This window comes from Notamacropus eugenii, chromosome 1 (genome assembly GCF_028372415.1).
Source record: "Notamacropus eugenii isolate mMacEug1 chromosome 1, mMacEug1.pri_v2, whole genome shotgun sequence".
NCBI classification, from domain to species: Eukaryota; Metazoa; Chordata; class Mammalia; order Diprotodontia; family Macropodidae; genus Notamacropus; species Notamacropus eugenii.
Window position 1 is genome coordinate 445,524,929 of NC_092872.1, and position 26,779 is coordinate 445,551,707.

The 26,779-nt window shown below is 36.8% G+C and overlaps 1 protein-coding gene across 8 annotated transcripts in view; it reads right to left on the reverse strand.

The window, feature by feature from the left end:
* Positions 1-26,779, reverse strand: part of DENND1A (DENN domain containing 1A) — a 695,411-nt gene that overhangs the window by 323,240 nt on the left and 345,392 nt on the right. For 7 of the 8 annotated variants that reach the window (XM_072631875.1, XM_072631872.1, XM_072631874.1 and 4 more), the window contains 2 exons: positions 20,908-20,961; positions 8,343-8,453 (listed from right to left, as the gene is read on the reverse strand). In XM_072631875.1, coding sequence (XP_072487976.1) covers positions 8,343-8,453; positions 20,908-20,961 — 165 coding nt within the window. The remainder of the gene's footprint in view (positions 1-8,342; positions 8,454-20,907; positions 20,962-26,779) is intronic. The other variant, XM_072631873.1, reaches the window with a different exon arrangement.

Below are 26,779 nucleotides of genomic sequence, written 5' to 3' on the forward strand. Positions count from 1 at the left end.
TCTGTTCACACATTCTTCTCTATTCACTGGGTGACTCTCAACTTTAATTCTTTAGAGATGATGGTATTCCATGACTAGTAGTAATATAGCATCATAAGATGAATACTAATGTTTAAAAATTGGGCCTTTGTTTTGAGAAGAAGCTTGGGGCCATTAAAAGTTCAGTGCAAAGGCAACTGAGCTTGTGCTTCTTCTCCTGTTCAGTTCTGGGTCCAGCTCATTGTCCATTCAGTGTCCATTCAAGATGTATGTATTGATGGATCAGCTCTACGCAACTCATATAAAAAAATACATAAGACTAAATATAGTCTTAGAATTCACTGCTTGGTAAGTTTCCAGTTACAAGGTCTTGGATTCCCCTGAGCACAGTTTGAAATAAAATAATGCAGCTTGTTCTTACGGCTGGAACACACAGAGCAGAGTGTGCAAGCAAGGATGCTCTGGCAAAGATCCAATGTTTCAAACCTGTCTGAAACTGTCATTCTTGTCTCTGCTTGAAGGGCTGCAAATAGGCAAGCTGCAAGATTGATGTGGGATTTGTTAAGTTCTATTATCCCAGAGAGCTGGATGTACTTTACAAATGTTATTCTGTCACCTTTGTCACCCAGAACAGCTGATTGTAAATGGGACAGCATTCCCATTTTACAGAAAAGAAGTGAGGCACATGTTTACTTCAGTGGCAAAAGAACTGAAAACTGGATCAAAGTTTCAAGAGGGACACTGACAATCTGGAGCCTCCAGAGGAGGAGAGACTAGGATGATGTGGAGGACTTAGAACCTTGCCATTTGAGGATTTGATGAAAGAACTGAGGATCTTTGGTCAAAAGAGAAGAAAGGATTGGGATAAAAGTGGAAAGATGATTGCTTTCCCAGTCATACAACCATATTGACTGGGTTCTCTACAAATTGTTCTCTACAAATTATCTCAGTTGGGCCCTTCAGGTAGCAAGGTATTTTTTTTTCCTTTTCCCTAATTGATTTCTTAACTTTCCCCAGGAGCAAAACAACATCTGTTGTAAAATGTTTCTTCTTCTTCAAAGCCTCCCAACAGGATACTTCCCCCTTCTTGCTCAGCAAAGGACTTCACCTTCATACTTTGCTGGGAAAATAACTTTTAAAAAATAACTTGTGTTTATATAAAAACAGTAAAGTTTTACAAAGCACTTGCATTATCTGATTTGATTCTCACAACAATCCTAAGTGCTATGATTATCCTCATTTTACAGAAGACAAAACTAAGGCTCAGTGCTTAAGTGATATGCTCAGGTTCACGTAACTAGTAGGTCTTCCTGATTTTCAGACTGCCTCTCATATTAAGTGAAATTCCTCTTCTTTCCTGTTCATGAGCCAACTGACATCATACCCTATCTCTTCCACTAGAAATGAAAGAGATTTTCGTTTCAACAAGGTCAACCTCTCTGCATGTAGCCTTAAACCCATCCTCTCAGGAAGTTTGTGCTCATAATAATTTCACATCCCTCTCCTCTAATTCTCAATCTTCCCCTATCTTCTGGCTCTTTCTCTACTTTTACAGACATTCCTGGTTCTGCCCTATCCTTAAAATAATATCCATTTCAATTTAACACCTACTAAGCCCATTTGTTCTATGTCTCTTCATGTTTTTACAACCAGACTCCTACAAAAAGATGTCTCTTCCTTTCCTCTACTTTTTCTTCCTGTAATTACCTTTTTAAATCCTAGGAGCTAAAGTGCAACATCCACTGAACCACAACTGCTCCAAGGTTAGTGATCCAATGGCCTTTTCTCTGTCCTCAATCTTCATAACCTCTCTAAATATCTGATGCTGTTGATTAACTCCCCTTCCTGGATATTCTCTATTACTAGATTTTTGTGACATGTGTCCTCCCCTGCTTCTCCTTCTACCTATATGGCTACTCCTTTACAATTTTCACTGCTCAATCATTATCCATAGCCCCTTCATATGTGGGTGTACTCTGCCTTCTCTGTCTACACTTTTGGTTGGTGGCTTCATCAGCTTCCATGGGTTCAACTATTGTTCCTATGAAGATGACACATATATCTAATTGTAGTCTCTCTCTTAAATCCAAGACTTATATCATTAATGACTTAGGGGTCATTTCCAACTGGATGAATGCCCCACAGACTTCTCTAAACCAGCTTGTTCAAAAGGAACACATTTTCCCCTAAAATCCTCGATCCCTTTTCCTAATTTCTCTATTTCTGCTGAGGGCACCAATATCTTTCCAATCATCCATATCAGCCTAGGAGGCACTGTCAACTCTTCCCTCTTCTTACCACTCATATGCAATCAGTTGCCAAGTCTTTTCAACCCCTAGCATCTGTCCATTTTCCTCAACTGTACAACCATGCTTTTTTAGGCCCTCATCACCTCTCAACAATAGACTCCTAATTGGTTTCCCTGCCTTAAAGCTCTCCCCACTCCAATCCCTCCTTTAAATGGTTGCCCAATTTATATTCTTCAATTAAGCATAGGCATGATCACATCATTTATCCACTTAAGAAGTTCCAGGAGCTCCCAACAGCCTGTAGATCAGAACACAAATTCCTCTAATTGTCACTGAAAGAATCTTAAAAACTGACTTTAGCCTAACTACCTCTTAAGGTTTTGTGCATATTTTTACTTCATGAACTCTACATGCCAGCCAGAACAGCTTCCTTGCTGTTCCTCATGTATGACATTCCACCTTCTGTCTCTGTGCCTTTGTTTACACTGTCTGTCCCACCTTCTGTCTCTGTGCCTTTGTTTACACTGTCTGTCCCACTTAGAATGCATTCTCTCTTTACTTCCCTTTCATAGAATTTCTTGAGTATTTCAAGGCTCAATTAAAGTTCTACTTCCTCCATGCTCCCTGTGGCCTGTCCTGATTCCCCAGTCATCAGTGTACTCCTCTCCTCCTCCTTCCCCAAAGATATTACTGCAGGTAAGTTTTATATATTCTTATATATGCTCATATTATCCATCGATGCTCTCCCCTTCTGCAACCCCTCCTTCAATGAAAGGTCCTTGGGGGAAGAGAATACTTTGTTTTGGTAGACACAGTTCCTAGCAAAATGCTCAACACATACAAGACACAATGGCTAAATGAACAAAAGGAAAGGTTAAGTGACCTCTCCAGGGTCATAAATCTCATAAATTAAAGAAACTTAACTTAAATCCAGGTCATACTATTCCTTTGTTAAACTGCCATTATATACTCATTGATTTTCAACTATTTTCAAAGCATATTTAAAATTGAAAATTTGAATCATATGATTTAGTTTAGAATTCAAACATCCAAATGTGTACATAATCTTTTAAATAAACAGTGAATATTTACTTAGCCTATCTAGAACATTAGACTCTGAAGGAGATACTAAGATTAGACAGGATATTGTCCCCATAATGTATATGGCAGTGTGAGTATAAGACAATCACATAGATAACTACATTACACAATAATTTGACTTTTTTATTTTATAGATAAGAAAAGAGAGGCTAAGAGAAGGGAAGTGACTTTCCCATAGTTGGGCTATAATTTAAGCTGAAGTCTCAAGATTTTAAATTTATTCTTTCTGCTATACTATAATGTTGTTGTTGTTGTTCAGTCATTTCAGACATATCTGACTCTTTGTGATCTTGTTTGGGGTTTTCTGGGCAAAGATACTAGAATAATTTGCCACTTCCTTCTCCAGCTCATTTTACAGATGAGGAAACAGAGTCAAACAAGCTTAAGTGACTTGCCCAAGGTCACTTAGCTACTAAGTATCTGAAGTCAGATTTGAACTAAAGCCTTTCTGACTTTAGGCTCAACTCTATCTACTGTTCCACCCAGCTGCCTGATGCTTCCACAAAGATTCTCTACTACGTATATACACCATTTTCTGCAATCATGCCACTGATCTCAAAAACTTTTAACAGTTTTTACTGCTTCTGAAATAAATTCTGATCTTGGCATTCAAAACATGCCATAATATGGCTCCAGTCTGACTTTTCTGCCTTTTCTAATACTATTCCCCTTCAAATACTCTAAGTTCAAGTCAAACTGGACTGAAGTCCTTACTTTTCCTCATAACTGTCCTACCTTCTTCCATCTTGGTGCCTGTACTCATAGCATCTTCGTGCCTTTTCCCCACCATCCTCTACCTGTTGAAGCCACTATTTTCCTTCAAAGCCAAATTTAGATTTTATCTCATTGATGACTCTTCCTTTGGTCTTCTCATGTAAGAATATGCTCCTCCTCAAATTTTTCAAAGCACTTTATGCAGATCTATACTTTGCACTTAATTTACTCTTCTGTATCATATCTGTCTATGTGTTTTCAATAGTAAGCACTGGACCCTGTACCTATAGGTACTTAATAAATGTTTGCTGAATTGAAAAAATATTCTGGCAGTGGTATAAAGAATGGAATTCAGTGGGGGAAAGAAAGAGGTGATACAGTAGAAAGGCTACTAGATTGGGTCAAAAGACCTACTAGATCTACTACTTACTACCTATATAATCATAGCCAAGTCACTTCTCCTTTCTGGGCCTTGGTTTCCTCCTCTGTAAAATCAGGTCAGACTGGATGACTTATAAAGCCTTTTCCAACTTTAAATCCTATGGTGCTACATAAGTGATGAGAGTGTTGAAGTTCCACAGTAAAGTTACATAAATACAGGATGATTTGTGCCTTGGTAACAAAGGGCAGACCAGTGGCTACACATATCAGGAAACATAACATAAGAACAAGAACTTTTTCTTGTGAAAATCCTTTGATGTGTTTATAATAAGACAGGAAAGAACAAGAATCAGTTAAGCATCTCCTATTTATCATCCATAAAGGAAAACAATCAATACATAGTGAGAACAAACAGAACAAAAACATGCAATTTCCTTTTATGCAAAAAACCCCCACTATTTTATTGACAACTAAATCTTGAAATGTAAAACACTACACATAGATGGAAAATGCACTGGGAAGAGACTCTGTATTGATGTGTTGCTGTTTCTAAGGATGGCAGCACTCTGGATGACATCCGTGGCTTTTATCTTTCAGGTGCTTGATGGATCCTAAGAAGCATTAAGCCTCCATCTTATCACACAAAATTGAGAAAAATGCAATGGACTGAGGTATTACTGGCCACATCTGGATTCACCAAGAGAAGGTCACCAGAAGATCTCAGGCTAAAGTACCCTTTTTGTATTTTTTTTCTCCCCAACAACCAAAAGTGAGTAAAAATGGACTCCTCTAACATGGAGTAAATGTTAGTAATATGGGGATATAAAAGGCAACAATAGCTAGATTTTTTAATTCTAAAACTATAGGGGCCCCAGAGCCCAACTAAAATAACCATCATTTTCTTCAGAGTAATTCTTACATCTAATCAAGACTTTGTGATGATGACATGTGAAATACAGTGAGATATTTCAGGCAGCCAGGAGATCAAACTTATAAGTCTGTAATAGGTAAATGTGTTTCCTAGACATATCCTTCTCCCATTTCCTTCTCTCCTCAAATCAGTAAGATGACATATTCTCTTTCTTCATGTAATATTTCTATTGGTGGGACAGAAAATCCCACTAAGCTTGAGTCAGTCTTTGGTTGACTACATTAGAGCATTTTATAATATTCATAGCTATTAATGAATTAATTTCAAGAACAGGCTAAATGGAGGCTAGCATAACATTTATTTAGGTATGGCCAGTATTCTCTTGAATTCCTCACACTTTAAAGATGAGCTCAAATGTTCTATTCAATGAAACCTTCCTTGATCTCCCTCACCGCCACTGCTTCTCCTTGCCCACTTTCCTGCGTAATGCTCTCTTTGCATTTCTCTTATGAACACTGATACTTGGATGAATACATGATCTCACTGGTGGAGATACTCCCTCTACTGGTGCAGATCAAACATCTCTCCACACCTTCTCATCCTAAACAATTCTCCATATCTATCTATAAACTTTTCTGGAAGAGCTACCCAACCAACACAAAGTAAATCTTCTTTTGGTTCATTTAACAATTTCCAGAGTTCCATATTTGGTCTGGTCACATTCCCTTCTGCTCCCCCACCATAACTAGTCTACCTTCACTTTTGGCCATGTATATTTCTGTTGGCATTTTTGCTTCTTATGAGTGGCTTATGTACCTATCATATAGTACATCAATATATCTATATTATATATAATATATATTACAACATATATCAACATTATAGCTTTCTATGCACATGTCATAATGATCTATCAGACTGTGAACTACATGAGGAAAAAGGTCCATATTTTAGCCAAATCTTTCATTTGATTCAATTCAACAAGTATTTATTAAGGACCTACAATGTGCCAGGCCATTCATTACGCATTGTATCTCAAAGAAAAGCACAGCACATTCTGAAACAACATTAAATATTCCCCAATATGCTTTCACCTCTCCCTGGGCTATATAGGGGCCTTTTTCTTATCAACGACCTCTTTGGGGTATAAGTTTAGTAGTAGAATTTCTAGGTCAAAGGATATAGAGATTATAGTCATTTTTACTGGCATAATTCCAGCTGAAAAACAGCTAATGATAGATACTGCTTGCTTTACCTTCAGCAGTAAACATATGAATTTTTAGCCTTTGTGGACATAGCAGTACTAAAAAAAATTTTATTGATGTCTTTTGTTTTTTATATCACAGTCTTCTCAATTCCTTACTCTAAGTAAGCTTTTCCTTGGAACAAAGAAAAACAGTTAAGCAAAACAACCAACAGTCATAGCTTATGAGGCTGCATACCCACAGTTCCTACCTCTCTAATGAAAAGGGGTAGTAGTAGCATATTAACTGAAACAATTGTGATGCAAACAAATAAAGGTTTGTGAATGTAATAGACTAGTATTATATCATAGTGAATTACAAGAATGAAGAATTGTGAGAAACTTGGGAAGTGATATAGAACAAGGAAAATAATGCCAAAATGATAACATTCACTATGACTACAACTACATAAAGTCAAAATAGAGAAATGATAAAACTGTGGTCAAATACAATGGCCAGTGTAACTACCATCCTGACAAAGTTAAAAGATACCTCCCTCTTTAAGTTACTTATCAATCATTAAACTATTTCCTCATAGAATGTATTTTGTACAGGAATTTGTTTGGGCATTTGTTAGGATGTATCTGTTGTGTCAAAAAACAAAATGTACATAAAACCTAAAGAGAAAAAATTCAGCAAAAGAAAAAATGTATTTACCACCACCATATTGTTATATTGCTGGTCCTGACTGGTGGTGTGATTACTGAGTTACTTATTTTCAAAGCTGGTATTCCATTACATAAGAGTTCATTCATCTCATTCTGAAACCCAGTCTAGTCACAAAAAGCACTTTACAAACTTTAAAAAGCTATAAAAAATGAACTATTGCCTGGGGTGGTGAGGAAAGACTGTACTGTAATCCCTAATTGTAGAGAGGTTGAAGTTGTTGGATTATTTGAGTTTAAAAATTCTGAACTGCAGCGTGCTAAGTCGATCAGGTGCGTACACCAAGTCTAACACCCATATGGTGAGCACCTGAAAGCAAAAGGCAATCAGGTTGCCTAAGAAAATACAATCAGCCCAAGTCAAGGACAGAATAGGTCAAAATGTCTGAGCTGATCAGCAGTGGAACTGGGACCATGAATGGCTATTGCATATTCATCAGGTGTGAGATAGGGAGATTCAATCTTCTTCCTTCCCCCAACCAAAAAAAAAGAGCTAATTTTTTAAAAAAGCCCCTGACAGTTTACAAAGCACTTTCCTAATAAAAACCCATTTGTTTTTGTATCTCTTGTCCTTAGCAATGAGAAGTCCCTAAATACAAGGTTTGTTGACTGAGTGATGGCTAGCTGTGAAGCCCAATATTCTTATCTCTGCTTTATAAATGAGTAAACTTAGGATCAATGAATGGAGGTTATTTCCTCAAGGCACATGGATAAGAAGTGATTGCTGGATCTTAGAATTGGAGTTGGAAGGAATCTCCATCCAATAAGGAAACTGAGGCCTAGAAGGTTAAATAACCAACCCAAGAACATAAATCTAGTAAATAGTAGATAGAGCCAGGCTTCAAAATCAGATCCTGTGACTCTCAATCTTGCTAGCTGTCTTTTCACTGCCCCATACTGATGAGACTTGAACCTGTGTCCCAACTTTAAGGAGATGACTTTTTTTTTTTAACCTATGCTGCACTAACTGGCTCTTAGGAAGGTTTGGGTATAGTACCAGCAGATGCTTGTTAAAGTTTAAATAGTGCTTTAATGTTTTTCTTGAAGTCGTGAAGCATACAAGGATCATTTCTTTTCCTGCTGAACTCTTAGCAGAGAACACAGCAAAAGAGTCAGCTTATTCACATTCTCTACTTACAGTGCTCAGCTTGCTGCTGCTGATGAGGATTCGTCGTTCATACAACATACTGGCATAGAGGTGTAGCATGTTGTTGACATCCACAGCCACAAAATATTCAGTCAGATTTCTCTAGGAGGTATAAAAAAGAGGTGGTTGTGTTTTGACTTTATCTAAATTATAAACATTAACAGATAATGGAAGTACATGAAACAGAACCAACTTAGTACCCTGGAATCCTCTTGCAAGGTGCCATGTCCACATCGGAGGAAACGAATTAACAGGCCACATAGGTCAACCTTTAAGGTTCATCACGTCCTACTGATGATGCTGCCATTCTTCTTCTTTCCAATTTACATTTGGTTCTAAATTGAGAAGCCTGGGGCTTTAGAGGCATTATTGTTGACACACAGACCTAAGATCTTAGGCCTAGGTTACCTAGCCTATCCCATTCACCCAGTGCAGGAATCTTTGACCTGTCTCCTTGCCTGGGCTCACACTGTTTTCTTTGTAATGTGGTCTGCCCCTCACCCCCCTTTCTATCTGTTGAAATCCTATCCAATCATCAAGGCTCTGCTTAAATAGTACTTCCTCCAGCATAGTCTCCTTTGATCCCTCCAGCAGGTGAAAGTGAAAGCTCTCTCCCAGGACCTCTCAGGCACTGAGGTTCCATTTTGTATAATAGTTATTTATGCACGCCTTCTTTCCCCTATTAGGCTGTAAACTCCAGTGTTTGATTAATCTTTGGGTCTCTTCAAATGCTCTACTGTGTGTATAGTATAAGGTGGATAAATGAGGAATGAACTAAATTACATTGTAAAATTATTTTAATAATATTAGATTATATTTACATAGGACTTGAATACTTACCAAGCATTTTCTCCTAACAACCCAGTGAGGTAACAATATTCGGATTTTACATATGAGAAAATTAAGGCTTAGCAAGGTTAAATGACCTGGTCGTGGGTCCCATGACTCAAAAGTGTTGGAGTTAGGATTTAAACCAATGTCTACTAACTTCAAGTTCAGTGTTCTTTCCACTATCAAGATTGCATCACATTTCACTAGAAAAGATGTTAGAATACATATCGTAAGAGCAAGGAGTAGCCTTGGAGATAATTTAGTCCAACCTTCTCATTTTACAGATGAGGAAACTGAAGCTCAGAAAGGGAAAATGGTTTGTGCAAGTCACATAGCTAGTGACAGACAAGAAGAGAACCAGGTTGTGACAAGGCAGCATTCTAGGGAGTTTTTTCTGTAGGTTGCCATTCACTCTTTGAAACAGTACTTTTGATTCCAAGAAAAATATTCAAGTGTTTCATTATGCCCCACTCTTAAGTCTTTAATAGGTATGTGGACGTGATTATTTCTTCAGCGCTATATAGGCTTTCAATGTCACACAATACATTCTCCCAGAAATAAAGAAAAGTTCTCTGTACCAGAACTGCAATTTATAATGATTAGAGATTTATAACACAACTAATTCAAGTGAGCTGAGAGAATTTTACATGCAAATAGCACAATGTGCATTACAACAATTGAAATAGTTGGGAATAAGCATGGACATTTATCTTATGATTCATTAGTGTTCAGCTGAAGTACTGTATTAACCAGAGAACCTCACAAATTGAGACTGCATTAATTTTGTAACAGATCAAAAATTACAAAGTAAGCACCATATTTAGAAAGAGTGTTCTCTGATAGACGTAGTCTAAAATGTGGCAATCAGCAGAGAAACCAATTGGCAAAAAGAGAATATTGTGGTGCAGAAAAAGCATGGTGGAAGGAGCCAGAGAATGTGGCTCCTGTCCTGGCTCTGAGTACTATTTGTATCACAGCATGAACATTCTTTCCCCTTTCTGGACTTGAGTTCCATCACGAGTAAAATGAGAGGGTTGGATTAGATGGTGATTAATGTCCCTTTAGCTCCAGTATTTTAGCACTGCCTGTTCTAGAGTAACTCTAAGCCTTGATGTGCTACATTCAATGACTTACCAGACTATGCCTTAAGTTCCTTCCATAGTAACACTCTGCTTGCACATGGCATATTCTATGCTCCAACGTTTCAGTTTCTATGATCCCTTATATTCTAACAATTTGTGATTATGTGAAATTTGATGGGAAAAGTAAATAGCATTCCAAGTCAGTCAACAAGAGCATCTCCTGCTGGATGAAGCAAGAAGGACTGTGCTAATGATGTCAGGATAGGGCTCCACTGTAGACACTCACATGGCAGAGACCTTCTCGCCAACACACACGTGTAGACAAAAATATAGGGTGGCTGAGGATTTTAGTAGAAGTTTAACTGTCGATGAAATGTGTAGATTTCTTTTTTCTTTCAAGAAAAAGAAAAATAGGATTGAGGAGCTTAAAGGAGCCCAGAGAGCCCATTAGCACTTTTGACAGATCCAAAGATAACTCTAAAGCCACCAATACGTGGCCTGAGGAGTCTGCCAAGAAGTTTCATACTGTGCAAAAATATGTTCCCCAGCTTGCCATCCAAATATGAAGAAACAGCGTTAGAGACAAATTTTCAGCCTTATTTTGCTGGGCTAAGGGGGGAAAAAACCTATAATTGTAAAAATGCTCTTGAGAAGTAGAGAAAAGAAAGGATTTAACAAGTAAACCTATATTGGTTAATACAAGAAATGTCCTCAGAAACCATATGTTAACAGACTCAGATGCTTGTTGTAAAAGCAACACACAGGTATATTAAAAATATATAACATTTAGCCAAATCCCCTCTAAACTGTCATGTACTTTTTCGGTATTTCTCATCCCATCTGTGCTGATTACCAAGATATTTGTGTCTAAACAGAAGCTGTCTCCTTTATCTGCTTCCTCCCCCTGCCTGTTTCCTTCTGGGATATCACATGCCTGAGTCTGTAACTGCTTGAATGGAAGAGAAGGGTAGGAACTCTAGAAGCCCAAGGCCCCTATAAAGTTGAGGGGCACTTTGGACTTGACAAGACATTAGGAAATTAGGAAATGGTATCTTTCTTCTAATCCTCTTTCTATTCCTCTTCCTCATGTCAAAGTCATTAGGACATTCAAGATCACTATACTTTGACTTTAAGATTGGTATTGAGTAGGAGAGAACATAGAGGAGGATGGGGTGGGGAAGAAGAGAAAAGAATAAAGTGAGAAAAAAGGAAAAGAGGAACAAATAGGAAAAAGAAAAGAAAAAGGAAGAATAAGAAAAAGCAGAGGAGATGGGGAAGAAGGAGTAGGAAGAGACGAAGTACAGGGGGGAGGGCATTAGAATAGGAGATGAGAAGATAGAATAAAGAGAAAAGGAGATGAAGGAATAGCAGATGAAAAAAGAAGGAAGGGAGAAGAAAAAAGAAAATGAGGAAAAGAAGAAAGGGCTAGAGACAAGAGATATAAAAAATGAGGAATGAGAGAGGCACAGGGACTTGGAGGAAAAAATATTTGGATATTGTGGAAGATAGTCATTCCAGCACAGTACTAACCCCCAACTGATCCTCTCTGATGTTTCCACACCAACATTAGTCAACCTTGTTGATCATTCCACTGTTTTTAGTGACTTTTAGGATCATATCCACTATGAATAACTGAGGTCTAAGTTTCTTCTTGTAAAATGAGGGGAATGGAAGAGTTTTCTAAGGTACTTTCTTTAACATTTGATGATCCTATGAGTCACAAGACTCCTTTTAGAACAATCTACCAGATACTCTTTCAATAGGTTTTATTTCTGAAACATGACATTTGTTCTGATTATGCCAGAAAGCAAGTCTTCAAGTGCCTTCCCTAAGTTGATATGATATTGTTAAATCTCCATGGATAGTTTATTACTTTTTCTGGGGAAATAAGTACATATTATAAGTTCTGAATCTAAAATGTTTAAGAAAGAAATGTCTTAAAAGTTCAAGAAAAAGCCCATTCGTTAGATTTATAGAACATAAAATGTTGGAGCTGGAAAGGATTTTAGAATATTAGAATATAAAAATTTAGAAGCATTAAGGACCTTAGAATTCAGAATACTAAAAGTATGACAGGTTTTGAGTTAGAGCTTGAAGGTGTCTTAAAAACATTTAGTCTAGCCCCCTCTTTTTTTTAATTAAAAAAAGTGTTTTTTAATTAAGAGAGAAGGAAACAGAGACTTAAAGATGGTTAAGTAACTTGCTCAAATTCACACAAAGCAAAACACAAAGGCATAATTTGAACCTAGGTTCTCTAACTCCAAATTTCAAGGCTCTTTCTACCTAATTATGATGCCTCCCTCTGTTAAAACAAAAAACAGCAAAGAAAGAAAGAAGCTCAGTTATTACAGAGTAAAACCACCATTTTATAAATGACAGAATTGAGGTTCCCAAAGGAGAGGTGACCTGAACCAGGTCATAAAGCAGCAGAGTTGAAATTAGGGCCTAGTTCTTCAAAAACTCAGTCCAGTGCTATTTAATAAGGACTCAAGTCAGCAACAAGATTTATCAGAAAGAAAGCAGAGATTAGCCAAAAGCTGGAGTCTTTCTTCTGTACCAATGTAAAAACTATTTCAATAAACAATTACCTGACAATCTCCCTATGTGATAATGGGTTGACTGCAATGAACTCCACTTGTTTATTTTTGGATGTCACTATGAGTTCATAAATCTTGTCTATATCATAGAGAATCTTTGGGAAAAGTGACACCTCAGTGATGTTATATGTAACTGTCCCTTCTAAATGCTTTCTATGAATCATTAACCATTTTGTCTGACACCAAGCTAGATAATCATGACAAGTTTGTTTAATATTTCACATGGAGTTCCATGATTATCCATTAATCAATGGAAACTTTCAAAACACAACCAACATGGGGTGCCTACACTACTAGCTTAATACTACAATTTATTGCTACATATCCTCTTGTGATCTGGGCTATTTCTTTAACATATAATTTAAATATAATTATAATCTGATATATAATATATAATTTAAATGAAATTATAGTATGTAATGTTTAAATATAACATGTATTTAATAATAAATTAAAATCTAAAACAGGTTTAATTTTTAAAAAAAAATCTCATTAACAATCCTTTATTGAAATTTTTCTTCAATAAGTTAGGGTTCCTTCATTGCCTTGTTGTGTCAAGCACATGAAATTTGATTCTCAAAGGTTATACTACCTGAACAAAAGGAAAATCTTCTCATAATAGTAATAGCTAGTATTTATATAGTAGATTTAAGGTTTGTGAATTGGCTTATGAAAGACGTTTCATTGGAGCCTCACAGCAACCCTATCTCAACCCTGAGGTAGAGATGTTATTATTCCCATTTACAGATGATGAGGAAACTAAAGGCCTGTGAGGCTAAGTGAGATGGCCAGGTGGTACATTGGATAAAGTGCTGGGCTCAGAGGCAGGAAGACAGGAACTCAAATCTACCCTCAGACTTAATAGATGTATGATTTTGGATAAGTCACTTAACTTCTATCTCAATTTCCTTATTTGTTCAAACAAAAAAGGGTGTGTGTGTGTGTGTGTGTGTGTGTGTGTGTGTGTGTGTGTGTGTGTGTGTGTGTGTGTGTGTGTGTGTATGCGCATGTGCACATGCATGCAAGTGCACACAAGAGATAACAATGATACCTACTTCTCAGGGTTGTTGTGAAGATAACATGAAATCATTCGTAAAGAACCTGGCAAATCTTAACACACTACGTAAATGTTAGCTGCTGTTATAATGATCATCATCATCATTGTTCTTATAGTTAGTATTATCATCTGACTGACCCATCATCATACAGGCAGCATGCATCTGAAGCAGAATTTGAATCCTGTCTTCCTAATTGCAAGCTCAACACTTCCTCCTCCAGATCATGTCGCTTTTCTTTGTACTGACCCAGTGATAGACTAACTCTAAGTCTGTAATATGTGGGACAGCTGAGCAAAACGTGAGATAGAGGTTTATCACTGGCGTGTTCATCACAAGATGATTAAGTTTTGATATCACAGCAACTCATGAAATCAATTACCAAGGAATAATGGGGCCGTAGTCTGCCTCAACAGAGGAAGTCCTCTTACAGATGAAGCCTTCAAGTACTGAAGTGTTTTTTCTTATTATTAATGTTAATACCATGAATGGTATTCATATTAAATATGTATCATCATCATAATAACAACAAATCACAACTTAAAAGAAACTTTTAGTATTTTCTGTATAATAACCACATGGAATAGAAAGTACAAGGATTACCATCCCCCATTTTGAAAAAGATAGAACTGAGGTCCCGAATAGCCTAACAACACTAAGAGGAAATTAAATTGCTTATAGTGTCAACATCATTACATCATTCTATAGATGAAAATCTAAGGCCAAAGGAGATGTAACCTGCCCAAGACCACATGATTAGTAAATCCAGTAGGTACATATATAATAAACCCAGGTATCTTGACTCCTAGTCTAGTGCTCTTCTGCTTACGTTTTGCTTTTAGATGAAACATACTCATGCTCAAGTGATACTGGCATACAGAATAAATGCTAATGATAAATTACAGGTATCATAACTACTTCCTTTGAAAGGAAAAACATGGTTGTTATATTAAAGTTATGGAAAAATAGGGAATAAACTTCATTAAGCACTTGAAAATCAAACTATTTTTGTCTTCAGCAGAGCAGGAGAAAGAATATTGGCCTAGAAGTAAAACAAAACTTCGGACTCAAACCTTCAGATATCACTAATACTTCACAGCATGTGATCCTACTCATGCTACTTCTCTTTGGATCTCAGGTTTTAAGTTTTTGAAATAAACTTTCACTGATATCTTTTTTTCTACATCATTAAAATATTTCTCAATACTCTTCCCTCCTCACACATCCCAAAGAATCATCCTATAAAACAAATAATTTTTAAAGGAAAAAAATTAGTAAAACTAACATATTAGAGCTCTAAAAATATGGCCAATATGCGGACTTTTCATATATGCCAAAGGATGAGGCGTGAGAGTCTTCTATCTCTTCTTTAGAGTCACATTTGTTATTTGAAGCTCTGCAATGTTCACTTTGGATTGTTTTGTGGCTACTCTTACCATTTACATCATTTTATTCATTGTGGATAGTGTGTTCTTGGTTTTGCTTTACTTTGCTCATTATTAGATCAAGTAAGTCTTTCCATGCTTCTCTGTAGTCATCACATTTGTCATTTCTTAATGTACAATAATATTCCATTACATTAAGGTGCCACAAATTGTTTAACTAACTGATAAGCATCTACTGGTTTCTAATTTCAAGCTTATCAATTAGTTAAACAAACTGTGGTATATATGCAAACTTTTTTTCTTATGACATCAATGGAGAATAAGTGGACTCTCTTGATCAAAGGGTATGGACATTTTAATCAATTTATTTGGATTAATTTCAAACTGCTTTTCAAAATGTTTGTCCTGATTCACAGCTATAGCTTCCCCAATAATGCATTAGTGTGCCTATCTTCTCATAACCCTTCCAACATTACTATTAACATGCTTTTGTAATTTTTTCCATTTTGCAGCATATGAGGTGAAACATCATTGTGGTTCTAATTTGGAAAAATATTTTGTATGCTTTGGAAGATTAATATTCATATATTTAGTGCATTTTGTAGTTATTTTGAATATTTCCCTATCCATTATTGCCTTTTGGATTTTGTTCTGCTGTTAAAATTTTTTTCTTTATTTTGTAGCCTACAACTTTACTGAAGCTATTATCTCACTTAGTTTCTTTACTGAATTCCTAGGCTTTCCTAAGTAACATCAGGCCTTCAGTAGATAGGGAAAGTTTGGTCTCTGTTTTGCTTATTGCTATGCTTTTAATTTCTTTCTCTTTCCTTATTAATAACATTTATATAACTATATCAAATAAATACAGAGGGTGGGCATACTTGCTTTTCTCCTGTATTTAATGGAAAAGCTTCTAGTATATACCCAGTTCATATGATGCTTACTTTTGATTTTAGGTAGAACCTTTATATGTTTTAAAATGATTTGTCTATGCCTATATTTGATAGGATTTTTTTTTTGGAATAAATTTAGTATTACCCCTTGCCCCTTTCAAAGACTTTTTCTTCCTAATTAAGATAATCATGTGGTTTTGGATTTTTTTAATATACCTTGCATCTAGTAAGCCCTTAACAAATGTTTGTTGTATTTAACTAGATTGCATTTTGTTTTCAATGGTAAAAATGTTGATTGTTTCCCTAATGTTTAACTATGTTTGTATCCCTGGGCAAGTACAACCTGATAATGACTAAGAATTTCTTGGGTTAATTGCTGTAGTATGTGTGACAAGATTCTATTTAAAAATTCTGAATTCATATTAATGAATGATATTAATCTACAGTTCTTTTTTGCTTTATCCTCCATGGTTAAGGTATTAGGACTATATTTCTCATGTAAAAAGAGTCTGAAAGAGTGTTCTTTCTTAATTTTTGAGAATGATTAGTAGTGTTGGTATTAACTGTTCTTTAAAAAAGTTTGATAGAATTAAGGATAGAAAATTATGGACCCATCAGAACTGGGCGGTTTATTTCCTTCTGTTGTAGCTCCTTTACTAGATATTTCTATGGAATACTGTTGCACTCTAACAAACGATAAGCAGGATGGTTTGCAAAAAATCTGGGAAGACTTTTATGAATTCATGCAAACTGAAGTGAGCAAAACCAGAACATCGTACACAGTAAGAGCAATACTGTTTGATGAAGAACTATGAATGACTTTGCCACTCTAATTAAGATAATGACCCAAGACAATTCCAAAGAACCCAGGATGAAAAATGCTGTCTACCTCCAGAGAAAGAACTGATGAACCCTAAAAGCAGATTAAAGCATACTTTCTTAAACTTTCTTTATTTTTCTTGTTTGTATGTGTCTTTTCTTTTGCAACACTGCTAATTTGGAAGTATGTTTTACATGAAGTACAACTAGTATCATACTGTTTGCCTTCTCAAGAAGTGGAGAAGGGTTGGAGGAAAAGAATTTAAAACTCAAAATTTTAAAAAAGTGATTAAAATTTTTTTACATGTAATTAGGAAATATTTAACAATAAAATTAATCTTTAAAAACAGGAAATTGGGGCAGCACAGGATAGAGCACCTGCCCTGAAGTCTGGAAGATCTGAATTCAAATTTGACCTCAGACACTACTATGTGGCCCTCCAAAAAAAAAAAAAGAGAGAGAGAGAGACTTAGAGAGGTTGAGGCACTTGTTTATAAACAATTAACAATGAATATGTGAATTGACTGTGAAAAAGAAGTGAGGGGATTAGGAGATCTTAGCTTAAAAAGGTAAAGGTCTCCCACTGCATCTTTGGCCATCTCTAGTGTTACTGTTTTATATCTTGCCACCGTACCTAGATAGCTCTGGAGGAGAAAGTGATGAGGCTGGTGACTTTTCATAGCTCTCCCTCACTCCAATCCAATTCACTTTCAAGTCATGGCATCATCTTTCTGTATGAGTAGTTCACGAGGTCCCCCCCATCCCCCTTCCCTGCTCCCAGGGTACCCAACTAGCCAATTATAGTCAGGTAACTAGGCAACTCTTCTCTTCTTCTCTCTTCTCTCCTCTTTCCACATGGGCTACCACGCCCTTACCTGAAAGTATTCCGCCCAAAGGAAGTTAAGTTTTGATGACTGAAACCTACCTTGATTTCTTGGGGTTTACTGGCTAGATTTCTTTCTTAAAAAGCAAGTTTTAAACCCAATTCGCTCAGGATCTCTTTGACTGGCCAACAATAGGCCCCTGCCCAAGCACCACTTAATGGCTATTTTTTGGGCCCAGATAGCTCTGAGTGAATGTAAATAGTAATTGTTTCTCTTTTGGCCAGAAGCCTTGAGGGTTTTCCCCTCCCAGCTGGATGATTTTTGTTTATTTTTTGGATTAAAGGGGCCATCTCTTGACTCACTTAAACAGCCCTAATCACTGAATGGGTGTGTTGCTTCAAAGTAAGAATTTAGGAAGACCTTAAAAAGGCCAAAGTCTCCCACTGCATCCTAGGCCATCTCCAGTTGTCTTGATCTATAGCTGGCCACTGGACCCAGATGGTTCTGGAGGAGAAAGTAAGGCTGGTGACTTTACACAGTCCTCTCTCACTCAAATCCAATTCACTTGCAAGTCATGGTATCATCTTCCTGATGTCACAGTCCTCTTTGAGAATTTAATATAAAACTCAAAAATTTTTAAAAGTCATTGCTAAATTTTTTTACGTGTAATTGGGAGATATTTAAAAAAAAATAAGAATAATTTTTTAAAAGGGGAAATTGGGGCAGCTAGGTGGCACAGGATAGAGCACCTGTCCTTAAGTCTGGCAGATCTGAATTCAAATTTGACCTCAGACACTACTATGTGGCCCTCCAAAAAAAAAAAAAAATGAAACACATGAGTTCTATATCCTTTTTTAAGTGTACATTATTTATCTATTTGGTTTTCTGTTAGGTCTTTTTTATTGGATAATTTAATCTGTACACATTTAAAGTTATGAAAGTTAGGTTTATATTTGCCTCCATTTTTCTCTAATGTTATTTGTTTTTCTCCAAATTAGGATTATTGCCCCCTCCCTGTAAACACAGTACTTTGATTTCTCAGCTTTTTTGGTTCATTCTCTTTTAAGGCAACCCTATTCCCATCACCGTTTTTTCCCTTATCTTCAAGTTCCTGGCACTCCCATTTGTTACACCATTCCCAAGTTTTGGAGTTTCACTTAATTTGTTAATTCCTCTTTCTTTCTTTCTAGTCATCTAATTCTTGTCTTTTTCCTCTCAGTTAAGTAATAAATGAAAATATCCATTCCTTCCCCTAACACCCTCCTCTTTCAACTTGTTTCAAGGTTTTGTTTTTATTTCATTCTCTGTACCTTAAAAAAAAAAAGATCTTTTCCTCATTCTCTTCATTATTTCTCTTTACATTCTCTCTTACTATATTTGATTCATAGTCCATATTTATTTATTTATTCCTTAAATCTCTGAGTTCCTCATGGATTTAAAGCTCCTAAAGAACCTATTTTGAGTTCCTTCTTGTAACCAATTTCTATGATATTTCATCACAGATCTTGTCCCCTATCCCTTATTCTTTTTTTTTGTTGTTGATCCTCAGTTGTGGAGATAAATATTCATAGATGTGACAAAGAGAACAAAAAGTACTACCCCAGGGTAGAAATTTTCTGGTATCCCTGATTTTGTACTTCATTGTTACCTTGTACCCTTCCCTATGATCATTACCCCACTTGCCTTGAAATCTCTAGTTTGAATCCATGCCCTTCCACCCTTTAGTATGTCAGGTTCCCCCAGGGTTCTCTTCCCTGGACAGAATGCTGTGTACAGAGGCAAAACACTCTCTCAGAGGTAGTAGTTTCTCAAAGTACCAGATTCCAGTAGATTATAGCCACTGTAACAAACCCATTTCACCCCCTGAGAACATACTTTCATGGAATCCCCTCAAATCTCTGAATTAAGATTCTCCCCTATGCGTTCCCCTGTTTTTCCCCCCATCCATTCTCCTATAGGCCTTCCTCTTCCTGAGAGAATATAGAAGTTATTTTCCTGTCATCATTTATCATTGATTTGATTGGAATATATTATACATTCTTCTCTGTCTTCTTCCCTTTCTTCCATTTATGCATTCTCTCATTCTGTAGTATAGTCCTATTGAAAATAACAATTCATGGGTAGTCAGGGTGTTGTGAGGTTTAGTACATCATGTTTTAGACCTGTTCCTCCACCATCAGTTCTTCCATTACAGTTCTACTTTTACCTGCCTTCTTCTGTACTTGTGTCACTCTGCCTAAGTGTGGGGGTTTGCTTAAGGACATGGTGCTAAGTGAGCACGTTAGGAATTAAAGACTAGTCTTTTCTGTTGTTGGTTCACTGGCTGTTACTTCTCCACTGTTTAGCTGTTACTGATCTTTTACTGTTGAGACACCTGCAAATGTTTTACCTCTTCCACATAATTCTTACTTTGAAGAAATCTGAGAGATTATAAACACAGGAGAAAATGTCTGGTCTTCCATCTTGTTGGTCACATGACTCAGCCCTAAGCCCCAGATTTTTCATCAAAAAGTTAGGAGTAATAATAGCTCAATTGCTTATGATATGGTCTCCTAATGTGGTTAGAGATTTACTTTATAGAAAGTGTAGAACTAACTTCTTTTACTATGAATCCTTTCCATGAAGTGGTGGAAAAGTGTGATAGAATCACAGAATGAGTTGGAGGGGACATTAGAAAGCACTAGTTCTACTTCTCCCCACATTTTATATATGAAGAAAGTGAAGTCCTGAGAGAGGAAGTAATCTGCCCAAGATCACCCAGGTAATAGTGGCAGAAGTATAACACAAACTCAGTTTTCTGAATCTAAATACCTGAATTTAATGGAAGCTAAAGGCACACACTGAAGTTTCAAGAAAAACGGCTTGCTAATCTTCTTTGGCATAAATGATGGCTGGAGACCAGTGAATGGATGCAGTATGGCAAACTATGAATCCTCACAGAATGGGGATGGGGATCAGGACAGAATTCTCTACTACTGTTACAGATAGTCAAGCTCTCTTGATCTACTCTTGAAAGCTTTCAGAAGGATAGAGAGAAATAAAAGGAATTTAAGTCAACTCAAATACTCACATTTTCAGGTATGCTGGGAAGTTCTCTTGTGTCAGGCACAGTAAAGTAGGAGTGCTAGGGGGAAAAACAAAAACCCAGAAGGTAATTTGTTTTTGTAAAAGTGAGTAATAGTAATAATGGTAATAACAATGATAGTTACTTATATAGCACTTTAAGGTTCAAAGAAGCCACACACTATTTGATCATACCCAATAAATCTATGCAGGTAGGTGAGGCAAATATAACTAGTCCCATTTTACAGATGAGGAGATGTAATGAAAGAATCACAATTCAAACTCAGGTTTCATGATTCCAAATTCTATGTTCCTTTTGCTATGGAAGGTTGCATATCATCTGGAGTCAAACATGCTGAATCACTGCTAAAAAGATTTTTAAAAATTAAATACCTTGTTATTGTAAAGAAAAATGACAATAGCTTACTACAAAATGTTTCTGAACGTTTAAAACAATAATCTGGAATCATAATACAAAGGAGTAAGAAAACTATCCGCTGACATTCTTCTCCCAATACCTCACAGTGCTGCTGAGGTGACAATGTGTACTTGGACACAAGTATAAACTCTAACAAGGTCTTATTAAACTGGAATAAAAGCCTGGCTGAGATTCCATGTTTGTTATAATATCATGAGATGGGCAAATAGCAATGATTTTCTTTTTTAAATCCATAGCAGCTCATAAAGGTCATCATTCAAAGTATGTCAGGAGTTGCAATTTGTGCTCCTGAAGGCAATATTCACAAAGAAATTGGAGATTTATCAAAATGTCAAAATAAAAAAAAAGCCTTATTAATTCTTGCCTTAAGTATCATTTCCAGGATCTGTGATTTCATTGATACAAGAGATTCCTCCATCAACAAAAATTATAATGACTATATTTTAAGAGTTAGTTGAAAAAATGTTTGATGAATAGAACTGTAAGATGATGAACTTAAAAAAATTCATCACAATAATCATAACAGATCACATTTCTTCAATTATTTTTTCTATTTTAAAACTTCCCTCCTTCCTTCTCTCACATCCTTCCTTTCTTTCTTCCTTCTCTCACATCCTTCCTTCCTTCCTTCCCCCTCCTCTTTTCTCCTCTTTTCTTGATACTCTCTTGGTATCCTCATCAGGTCAAGAGAATTTAATTATGACTTTTATGTAGAAGATTCTCAGATCTCTATATTAGCCCTAGACCTTCTCTTGAATGCTACCATCTGTCTTTCAGATACTTCAAATTGGACATAGTATAGGTATTTCAAAATCAACACATCCCCAAAGAGAACTCATTGTCTTTCCTCTAAGACACCACTCTTCTAAATTTCTCTATTTCTGGTAAGAATATCACCATTCTTCTGGCTACCCAAATTTATATCCTCAGAGTCATTTCCAACTCCTATCAATCATCCCATATGTCTGAACAGTTGTCCAGTTGGTTATCACTCCATAACCTTTCTTGGATTTGTTCTATTCTCTGCACTTCAATGGACACCAACTTAGTCCAAGCCCTTATCACTTCATACACAGATTACTGAAAAAGTGTAATTGATCTCCCTGGCTCCAGTCTCTCTCCTTTCTAATTCCTTCTCCTCAGAATCAAAATAATATTCCTAAAAAGCAGGTTTGACTAATGAAATTCCAATGATTCACTAACATCTTGAGAGTCAAATACAAACTCCTCTGTTTGGTACTTAGCACACTGTCAGGCACATACATAGCATAATGCTTAATATAATGCCTGGCATGCAGTGCTTAATAAATGCTAGATGACTGTTAACTCCAACTCTGTTAGACATTATTCCCCTTCATACACTCTATAGTTCAGCTGAAATGTCATTTCTATTCCTTTCACATTCATCTCCCATCTCTGTGAATTTGCATAGGTTTTTCCCCATGACTGAAATGTTCTCTCTCCTCATTTCCACCTCACAAAATAACTAGTTTTCATCACTGGTCAGCTCAAGTACCATCTTCTACATGGGACTTTTCCTGAGTTCATCTGCAGCTATTTCCTTCCCATGAACATAAGCCTGTTTTTATTTTGTACAATAAAGTGTAATAAAATTACTAGAATTCCAGAATTAGAAAGGTAAGAGGAGAGACCACTAATCAAAACTAGGATTTCCTAATCAAGTATCATCATTCAAGTCTTAGACTCTCCCAAATAGACATAGGATCAGAGGAGTCTGGGTGGGGTAGTTTTGGTGTAATGGTATATATTTTGACTTAAATGTGGCTCAGTATATCTCGAAGTGAAGAAAGTTATCTAAAACAATGTCTACAAAGGAGAAGGTTTCACATCCTCTCTCTCCAAGTAATAAATGCAAGGTCTAGGGGGCACAGCCAAGATGGCAGAATAGAAAGATGCACATAATCTAGCTCCTCCCCCATAGCCCATAAAATACCTGTAAAGAAAGACTCTCAACAAATTCTAGAGCAAGAGAAGCCACAGAATGATGGAGGGGAGGAGATTTCCAGTCCAGGGTGACTTGGAAGGCTGACAGGAAAAGTCTGTTGCACAGGATGTGGAGCAGAGCCCAGGCCAGCCTTGGCCGTGCAGCACCCAGAGGAGGTCAGGAGCAGGCCTCGGGGTGGAATCCCCAGGTTCACACACACCTCAACCCACAGGTACCAAAGGCAGCTTAAAAGGTCAGTGAAAGGGACTTTTTCACCTCTGTGACAAGGGAGTAGGGTCCTTCCCTAGCCCCAGGCCTCACCCAGCAGGGGCTGCAGCAGCAGCGGGTGGAGGCAGCAGTCAGCATCCATTGTTGGATAAAGCCCCCGGGGTAATCGAGCAGCTGATCTGAATCTCAGCCTTGAGCCAGCCAGGGAGTAAACTCCTCTCCCTTGATTGCGCCACCTTGAAGGAACTGAGATCTTACAGGTCTGCAGAGTATACCCCACTCTTGACAAAGGACCCAAAAGTCAAGTAACTGGTTCGGAAAAATGCCCCCCAAAAAGGAAAAAAAATAAGACTATAGAAGGTTATTTTCTTGGTGAACAGGTATTCTTTCCTATTCTTTCAGATGAGGAAGAACAATGTTTACCATCAGGAAAAGACATAAAAGTCAAGGCTTCTGTATCCAAAACCTCCAAAATAAATATGTAATGGTCCCAGGCCACAGAAAACCTCAAAAGGAATTTTGAAAATCAAGTAAGAGAGGTAGAGGAAAAATTGGGAAGAGAAATGAGAGAGATGCAAGAAAATCATGAAAAGTGAGTCAACAGCTTGCTAAAGGAGACCCAAAAAATATGCTGATGAAAATAACACCTTGAAAAATAAGCTAACTCAATTGGCAAAAGAGGTCCAAAAAGCCAATGAGGAGAAGAATGCTTTAAAAAGCAGAATTAACCAAATGGAAAAGGAAGTTCAAAAGCTCACTGAAGAAAACAGTTCTTTAAAAATTAGAATGGAACAGATGGAATCTACTGACTTTATGAGAAATCAAGAAATTACAAAATAAAACCACAAGCATGAAAAAATGGAAGATAATGTGAAATATCTCATTGGAAAAACATTTTCTGACTTGGAAAATAGATCCAGGAGGGAAAATTTAAAAATAATGGGACTACCTGAAAGCCATCATCAAAAAAAGAGCCTAGACATCATCTTTCATGAAATTATCAAGGAAAATTGCTCTGATATTCTAGAACCAGAGGGCAAAATAAATACTGAAAGGATTTACTGATCACCTCCTGAAAGGGATCCAAAAAGAGAAACTCCTAGGAATATTGTAGCCAAATTTCAGAGTTCCCAGGTCAAGGAGAAAATATTGCGAGCAGCCAGAAAGAAACAATTCAAGTATTGTGGAAATACAATCAGGATAACACAAGATATAGCAGCTTCTACATTAAGGGATCAAAGGGCTTGAAATATGATATTCCAGAAGTCAAAGGAACTAGGATTAAAACCAAGAATCACCTACCCAGCAAAACTGAGTATAATACTTCAGGGGGAAAAAATGGTTATTCAATGAAACAGAGGACTTTCAAGTATTCTTGATGAAAAGACCAGAGCTGAAAAGAAAATCTGACTTTCAAACACAAGAATCAAGAGAAGCATGAAAAGGTAAACAGGAAAGAGAAATCACAAGGGACTTAATAAAGTTGAACTGTTTACATTCCTACATGGAAAGATAATATTTGTAACTCTTGAAACTTTTCTCAGTATCTGGGTAGTTGGTGGGATTACACACACACACACACACACACACACACGCACATGCACACACATACATAAACATAAAGAGAGAGACAGAGAGCACAGGGTGAGTTGAATAGAAAGGGATCATATCTAAAAAAATAAAATTAAGAGGTGAATTATCTCTCATAGAAGAGGCAAGAAAAAGCTTTTCCAATGGAGGGGAAAAGGGGACGGTGAGAGGGGTAAAAGTGAAGCTCACTCTCATCACATTTGGCTCAAGGAAGGGATAACATGCACACTCAATTTGGTATCAAAATCTATCTTACACTACAGGAAAGTAGGGGAGAAGTGGTTAAGCAGGGTGGGGGGGATGATGGAAGGGAGGACAAATGGGAAGAGGGATCAATTAGAAGTAAACACTCTTGGGGAGGGACAAGGTCAAAAGAGAAAATAGAAGAAATGGGGGACAAGGGTAGGATGGAGTGAAATATAGTTAGTCTTACACATCATGACTATTATGGAAGCCATTTGCAAAACTATACATGTATAGCCTATATTGAATTGCTTGCCTTTTCAGTGGGGATGGGTGGGGAGGAGGAAGGAAGAGAAGTTGGAACTCAAAGTTTTAGGAACAAATGTTGAGAATTGTTTTTGTGTACAACTAGAAAATAAGAAATACAGGTAACGGTATAAAAATTTATCTTGCCCTACAGGACAAGAGAGAAGATGGGGATAAGGGAAGGGAGGGGTGTTAGAAGGGAGGGCACATTGGTGGAAGGGACAATCAGAATGCTTGGTGTTTTGGGCGAGGGGAGAGATGGGAAGAGGATTTGGAACTCAAAATTCTGTGCAAGTGAATGTTGAAAACTTAAACAAATAAATATAAAAAAACCCAAAAAAATAAATGTAAGGTCTTGATAAAGTTTTAGATGTGTAAGTCAGATAGTCTAGCCCTTGTCATTTCTTATTATGTAGGAACCTCAGATTGGGTCAAGAATGGAATAGTTGTTTGCATAAATAAATAATCTAACTCTGTCTCTGAGGGACTTCAAAAAACTGAAGGATTTCTGCTGTGAGATGTCAAGTTCAATATTGGAGGACTCCAAGTTTAGGCAATGAGTTGGAGCCATGCCCAGTGAAAGCAAATTGCTCATGAGAGTAATAGAAAACTTGGTTGTCTTCTCTACTCCTGCCATTTTATCATACCATTATCATCTAAGAGATAAGATCATTAACAGTGTATCCCAGCAGGACTGGAGAGTAACCAGGGAGTAGAAAAAACATCCAAACAGGAGCAAAGTGACACAACAGGAACAGTTAAATAGAAAGGTAGTATGACCCCTAGTACCAGAGAAGAATTTCCAGGTCATAAAGCATAAGGAGTTATGTTATCCTTTTGCCACATGGATATTCTACTTGTGTGCCTCTCTATGGTTCTACTCTAAGTTTGAACTCATTCTTCCCATGGATCTGTGTGTATATGTATGAATATGATCCAGTTTCTGGAAGAGAATTTTTGGTCCAACTCTCATTATACCATCCAGTAAATATGCTTTCTAAAAGCTAATTAAGTGTATTGGCTGATTATCAGTAAGAAGCACATTGGTGTCAAGACAGAGTAGCAGAAATGGAAGTAGTCAGGATTACCCCTACCTCCCAGAAAGAATAGCAGTTATAATGTTACAATGTCTGAGGACTCTACATTGACAGCATGAATATAATGTGGAGGAATGGTCCTAGAAGAATG